This window comes from Belonocnema kinseyi, chromosome 6, assembly GCF_010883055.1.
Source record: "Belonocnema kinseyi isolate 2016_QV_RU_SX_M_011 chromosome 6, B_treatae_v1, whole genome shotgun sequence".
NCBI classification, from domain to species: Eukaryota; Metazoa; Arthropoda; class Insecta; order Hymenoptera; family Cynipidae; genus Belonocnema; species Belonocnema kinseyi.
The window spans coordinates 141,981,700-141,989,123 of record NC_046662.1 but is presented as its reverse complement, the minus strand read 5'-3'; the positions used below and the strand labels follow the sequence as shown (position 1 = coordinate 141,989,123).

At 35.3% G+C, this 7,424-nt stretch overlaps 1 protein-coding gene across 4 annotated transcripts in view; it reads right to left on the bottom strand.

The window, feature by feature from the left end:
• Positions 1-7,424, bottom strand: part of LOC117174215 (centrosome-associated zinc finger protein CP190) — a 102,363-nt gene that overhangs the window by 49,992 nt on the left and 44,947 nt on the right. For 3 of the 4 annotated variants that reach the window (XM_033363083.1, XM_033363084.1, XM_033363082.1), the window contains exon 2: positions 5,309-5,665. In XM_033363083.1, the coding sequence (XP_033218974.1) occupies positions 5,309-5,476 (168 nt within the window). In that variant the 5' untranslated portion in view covers positions 5,477-5,665. Of the gene's footprint in view, positions 1-4,322; positions 4,773-5,308; positions 5,666-7,424 lie in introns of those variants that run through there. The other variant, XM_033363085.1, reaches the window with a different exon arrangement.

Below are 7,424 nucleotides of genomic sequence, written 5' to 3'. Positions count from 1 at the left end.
CAATTTTTCAGATTAGCACCCGCTCCCGGCGAAATCCTGCGGTTGTCCTTATGACAAATTTTTAATTATATATATATGGCCCATTCCACGTCAACCGTGCCAACCCTACGGCCAAAAATTGAAGAGCTCAAGAAAAACGTTTGAGGGCTCAAATTGTTCGTATTCTTGTACTCTTACGAATACAATATGCCGCATTAAAAAATTTGAAGATGGCACCATTATGGCGGACAGAAGCCCCGAGAACATCAAGAGTACAGATTAAAATACTTGTAAAAATTAAAAAAAGCAATCATGTTGGGCCGTTTTCGGCTTAAATTGTAGGTTCTACACACCCATTAAAATATCACATGGTAGGTTACCGAAATCCAATATGTGGGATTCAATATGGTGGCTAATATGTCGATAAGGTAGACGTATTCTAAAAAATCAATCAATTTTGACCAAATTTGATATATGGTGGTTATTGTGGTTGCTGATAACGAATTTAAAGTCAGATCGACATAATTCAAGATGGCTGATTTAATATGGCAACTTGGTGTGTGGAAAATCAACTTTTGCTCGAAGAAGACATGTGAGTACTTATTTTATAGGTTATCAAGATCACTGAGTTCAAATCTACTTTCAGATTTCCATTTGTACAAAGCTCTCTGCATTTAACAGGGTTGAGACTGTCACTGTATTAAATTTACAATGCCCGCATTACTTTTTTTATTTATTTACTTTTTGTGTTAGTTTTTTTTTTGCTTTTATACTTTTTTTAAACGTTTTTATGTTCTTTAATTATATCTTAATACTATATAATAGCATGTGGATTGTTGTCAGCTGAATATCTTTCAACATGCAATGTGGTATTTGAGCCAACGATAAATGCGTGTGAAATGCTAATTTTTTTACTGCTGAAGCATTGGTGAATCGTCTAGATAGGAATCTCAAAGTTTTTTCGTGCTCCTTTGTAGTATAGTATAATATTTTTATATTCGGAAACTTTTTTTTTGGCTCCATTGATAAAGAGAATTGAATGTTAAAATGGCATCATTAGATTTTGCTTGAAGACTTGCACGTGTAGCTTCGCACTTGAATGGCGCACCTAAACCGTCGCAGACACATTTTCCATGAGCGGTTGCGTGGCAATGCTACTCTTCTAAAATACCAAAATCATAATGTTTCACTAAATTACACATTTGGCTTCGATTTTTGAAGTGCTGCTTAGCACCGTCAGTAACATAAATTACTTTGTTAACTTTTGGACAAATTTTTTTTACTTCCAGTATGATCTTTTGCTGCACTAGGTAGACAGAAGCAGTGTCATGAGTCTTACAGTCAAATAAAACAATAAAGCTACTATGCTTAATGTCATTTCCAGATTTATAATAACAAGACACTGGAACAACTGTGCACTGGTCATTGTTGTAATGAAACATTAAATTTTCAATAACTTCCGTACTAATCAATATTTAGCCATGTACTTGGGCTCATTTTAAAGCCATTTTTCCATAGTATCGCGAAAGTGTATGAGCGCAAACCTTTGAACAATTTCTATCAGAGTGAGAACTTAAACAATCTTTCAACAGTATCACAAGAGCGTTATAAGCGTAAATATAGAAAAAAATCTTATCATTATTACGAAAGTTATCGAAAATTGAAGAAAACATTGAAGTTTGCACAATTTTTGCAATATCTACTTGAAAAATATACAAATAAACTTCATCCTGGGCTCATTTTATACCGAATTTTAAATTAATTTAATCCTTTCGAGAGAAAATTTTTTAGCTGTGACATAATTAAAATTAAAAGAACTTGATCAATCATCAAAAAAGAGGTTAACCCTAACTTTTGACCAGTAGTGTGTATATATATAATTTCGCGCTGAATATTCCAATATCATTAAAATCGCCAATTTCTTTCATTTCTTTCAAATGCGGATCAAGACATAAATGAGACTATTATAATATAACATAATTATAATATTATCATTAATAATATATGTATATACAGTAAGCACTACCGCATCGGGACGAAACGGGATTGGATAGTAGGTTAGGCTAAATCGATTATCAAGTTCTCGATAAATGCCTAGGTTCAGGGTGATGTGATTACCCTCCATGATGGTCTGTGATTTCATGGATACGGCTATGACCGTCGGTTCACAAAATAAGGTCACGATTTTGAGGAAGAATTGAATCTAAAACCGCATAAGAATGTTTTAACTTCTGGCGAGAGTGACATTGTTAGGCAAAAGGGAACAAAATTGTACTTTTAAAGGTAAGAAATTTACCTCATCACAGAAATATCTAGAGATCATCATCATCATCATCATCATCATCATCATCATCATCATCATCATCATCATCATCACCATCCGCGCAGCCAATTTGATTTTCTACAGTGGACCATTATATAGAAATATCAGTTTCGTCGATCACCTCATTGTTTGTTGAATTCTCGGTTTTTACATGATCAGCTTTCCAAAAGCAATTAGCCACTGTTCCATCTCCCCGTCTATTCTTTCTTTCTTCCCCTCCTTTTCTAAACTTCATTATCTTTGTCTTTTCTAAATTTACATACAGAATTTTCCCATCTATGTATTTCTCTAATCCTGTAATTAAGCCCGTCATCCCTTGTTCATCCTCTGCGATGAACCCTATGTCGTCTGCGTATGCTAATGTTTCTATCCCTATCCTAACTCCACCCCAACCTTTTCTCCTCATTTCTTCTTCCAAATCTAATATTAATATATTAAATAAAAGTGGGCTTTACCCTGCTTTTTGTCTCTCAAAATTTCCGATACTCTCTTTATTAATCCCTCTCTTATTCCCTTTTTTACCATTACTTTCTCTATTCTTTTTCATCACTTCCGTTTTATGATCCCATTTCTTTAGTCTCACCAGTACCATTCTCTCTTCTATTCGCTTTTCCCTTCCTACACTTCTCACTTCCTCTATCTCTACCTTCGCATCAATCCTTTTTAGTACTTCTTTCACTCCTTCCTTCAGCTCCTTTCCCTCTAATCTTATAGCCTTTATCACTATGTTTCTTTTTCTTTCTTCCCTCTCTTTCTTATCTATTCTTTGCTATGTTTTTTTTAGTCTTTCCTTCTCCGTATGCCCATTCTCGCCCCCACCAAAATCCCGGTTCGAGCATTCTAGTTAGCCTCATTTCCATCTTTAATTCCTCACCTCTTTTCTCCTTCTTTTCTTCATAAATCCCCATTACTTCTATAAGCAAAAAAGATCGAGAAATTACTTGACATGCTATTACATTTAATCGTTTTTCTCAGAAGCTTCAGATATTCTCTGCCTCTGCTCATTGTTGCCGGATTATGCCTGAAGCGGCCAGAACTCAGGTATACATTGTCTATAAATTCAGTTATACATCTTTGAGTTTCGTGAATGAAAGCTCTTGTACTTCAAATTGTCGAAACTGTAAAATCCCTTGGGACGTGAAATTGTATCCAAAGTAACAAAAACTTCGAATTATCGAAATTTTAATTCAAGAAAATTTTAACATTGAAAGAATAAAAGTTTAGTCAGAAATGAGGAAAGCGCATTACTCGCTCTGGATGCTTCTTTTATAAAAAAGAAGTGAAGAAAACAAAGGTTGAAAAATTCCGCCAAGAGCAACTTGACAAGAAAATGCACAGAAACTTTTATAGAATTTGTCAAAAGAGTAAATTTTTGCTTTTCTCAAATCATAAGGGGCTTAATTCAGGTACAGAGGGTTTCATTCTCACGTTTTCAGGACGGTTTAAGTTCCACATACGTATGCCGCGACCGCATTTTATGTCAAGAAGTTTCCAGCGATAGATGCCCAGCGTGCCATGCAGACACTGAGCACATCCGTCTAACTACAGCATAACTGCTAAGGAGACGGAAAAGAAGGAGAGGTATCAAGACCGCAAAAGCGAGCTGCATCGACTGTACCCAAAATATTCGGTTAAAGTAATTGTCCTTGTAATCGGTGAGCTCGGAGGTGCGAAGCTATCACTGGTTCTTAACCTTAAAGTCTCATTTATATTATACACGATTACTTATACAGCAAAAAAAAGCTTTTAAAGTGAGAAAAAATAATCATGTTTAGACCATAACGGTTGGAATTTCGTACAGGGAGAACTGGAACTAATTAAAGTTGAAATTTAAAACTGATTGAAAATTTAATTCCATGAAAAAGGGAATAAGAAGATAAAATACAAAAGATTGAATTAAATATAAAAAAGTTCAGGTATACACCCGAACCACTGCGGGGAGGGGAGCGTATTAATTACTCTCGGTAAGGCTTTAGAAACAAAGAGTTACAGGATCAATAAAAGATTTGACGGGACTGACCAAAGCGAAGGTCTGCTACATCGCTGAAGACTACTCTGGCCGTCGTCATTCTTGTGCTGCTCGGATCAGTCTCGTATATAGCGAAGTTCCTTACTCGCATGTGCTTCCAGAAGGTATAACCTGACGGCCATCCTGGGTGCCACACCCTGCAGAAAGACCTCTTCTCACGGCCCTGGTGAAGGCCAACTCCACCAATCAACTTCCTAAGCCCATTTGGAATTTTTCTCAAAGACTTGCAAAACTTCGTTACGCCTCAAACCCACAAACTAACAAGCTCCAAAAAAACAAACCCGAAAGCCCAAACCAACAAGCCCCAAACCAACAAGGCCCAAGCCAACAAGCCTCACAGCCACAAGCTCCATATCAAAAAACCGACAAACCCCAAACCAACAATCTCCAAATCCGCAAATTCCAAATTCAAAAGCTCCACATCCACAAACCCCAAACCACAACCCAAACGCACGAACCCCAAACTTACAAACGCCAAACCCACAAGCCTCATATCTACAAATGTACAAACCCCAAACCCACAAACCCCCTCGTGAGAGGCGAGGAAACTTTGAATAGTATCATGAGTACTTGATCAAAGTGGAAGATTTAGTCAGATTTCAAAACTTCATATAGCTTGACATTAACTGAGCTTAAGTCTCCAAATTTTATTCGCCAAAAAACTTACATTTGGAGTTTGTAGGTTTGGAGACGAAATTTATGCAGAAATTCCTGGTTTTTAACCATTTTTTTTATTTTACTGCAAGTCTTAACGTGCTGTCTCAATTCTGCGAATGGATTCGTGTTCAGTGACCACAAAAACATAAAGTATACCTACTAGAATCCCAGTAGACTCCCAAAACCATTTTGTGGTCCTGTGTAATTAGCCGTTATAAATTATATAATTTGTGTCGAACTATACGAGGCTTATATTATGTATTTTCTTTTTTATCTTTAATGTAAGTCCCGATCATTAATAAAATATCAGATTTCTTTACCTGTACTGTGATATCGCTAGTGGGGAATTTAATTGTAAGATCAAGTAGCTGCTCTTCAAAATATAATTGCTGAAGTCTCTGCAGGAAAAAGGTTCCCCAGTTATCCACTTTCACCTGCTTTAACCCAGGTTGCGGTAGTTCCCTTGCTTGATTTTCTTCAGAATGCATTTTAGCAGAATCAATACACACACAATATACTTAGAAACTGAAGAATTGGATAAATTAATTATTTTCCCAAAATTTTCAAAAGGCTAAGACGTTTTATAGGACACATTATTCGTTAAGTAGCACATAAGTGACAAGGTTGTGGTTTGATGTCAGTTGCTTCTCCTCTGAATATTTTTTAAGTGCGTGTAGCTGAAAAATATAAACAATGTTAGCCGTATACATATATTTTTAAAATGCGAAACTTGTAAAATATTGATTCTTCTAATTGTGAAAACTAATTAAACTCCCACTATTTATGATAGAAGGCATTAGTTATATGTAAAATATGACTTCGTAGGTTTCCGCCGGTTTCAGACCTCATGAGTGAATAAAACTGTTTTTTAGAATATCCTTATATATATTCTTCTATAATAATTTATCTATGTTTTGCTGATTTTTTGTATGCAGAGAATTATAGGAGTATAAATATGGGACAGTCACTACTTGGACAATCATAACATCAAAATTCTACAAACATATTTCAAGGATTAATAATTATTGCTTTCTTATCATTTTTTTAAAGTGTCCAGATAACACAAATTTCACACGAATATTATTTCAGAAAAATTCTCAGCATGTCTAATGTAATCCTGACAAACATTTGGCAAAAAATTCCTTGATCCCTCGATCACTGCTGCTTCTGCCCTGTCTCAAGATATTTCAGCACCTAAAAATATCTGATCTGATTTATGTACGGGAGCTAGTGATGCGGGAAAAGTACAAGCGAGCCCTACAAGTAAGATATGCGTAAAATGAAGCAAAGCTATATCAAAATGGTATATTGTATTAGCGAATCTAGTGCTGCAACCGTAGAATTTTTGATCAGCTATCCCAAACGAAAATCCTAACGCCCTCGCACACTCTTCTCTCTGCCATCTCACTCCCTCTTTCATCCCCTTTTCCCACTATCTCTCGCTCTCTCACTCCCTTTATCACTTTCTACTAAAATTTTTTTATCAATATTTCGTTTTGTTCCTAACTATTGTGCACTTGATCAAATGTTTTAGAAAATAAAAATAGTGACAAAAATTGATCACCTATTTCAGATTCACGACAAAAGGTAATATTTGTCTGCAGTCAGTATTTGTAATAATTCTATTCTACGATTTTAATTCATTATAATTCCTAAAGAATAACGAAATTTTATACTGAAAGGCCGTACTTTTTTACCAACATTTTTCGTTTCTACGCTTTTGTTGTGACGGAGTGACAGCTCTCGTATTTTTGTGATTTTTGATGATATATCTAAATCAACTTTTTTATAACTCTTTAGATAAGAGACACTTTAATCTTATGCGAGCCTATTGTTAATAATTATTAAGGAAAAAGTGAGAAGATGAAGCAGAACTGTCTTTATGGGTGATAACTTGGAGTCGGATAGGTTTTGGAGGCACTGCGTTACGTTCTAAGGAACGATACGTATTGTGAATAGATGCATCCTGCTCTTTTCTGTATAAAATGCATTACAGGTATCCGGTTTTCACATTACCTTCAAGATTATCTATCCTAAATACTTCTCAATCCTGGATACTCTTCTGCACTACTTGAAAGACGCTGGTAGTACTTACCCATCTACTTTTCTATTACGGATATCCGATGAAAATTTGAGTGTGTAGATGACGTATGTAAGAAATGAGTAAACAATATTTAACTGTGCGGACTACAAAGAACCGAATACTCGTTTTTTTTACAAAGTACTAAACGTCCTGTAGAAAATAACTTGATTTATAATCATAAGCAATAAAATATTAATAAAAGTCAGACCTATGCACAAAATACTTTGAAACACGGTACCTATGAATTAAGGATCATGTACTAGGCAGTCTGATAAGTACCTGAAAATTCTAAGAGATGGCATTAGTATTCACTAATGTGAACCATTTTCGTCGAGCTTGATCCTTCAAATGAC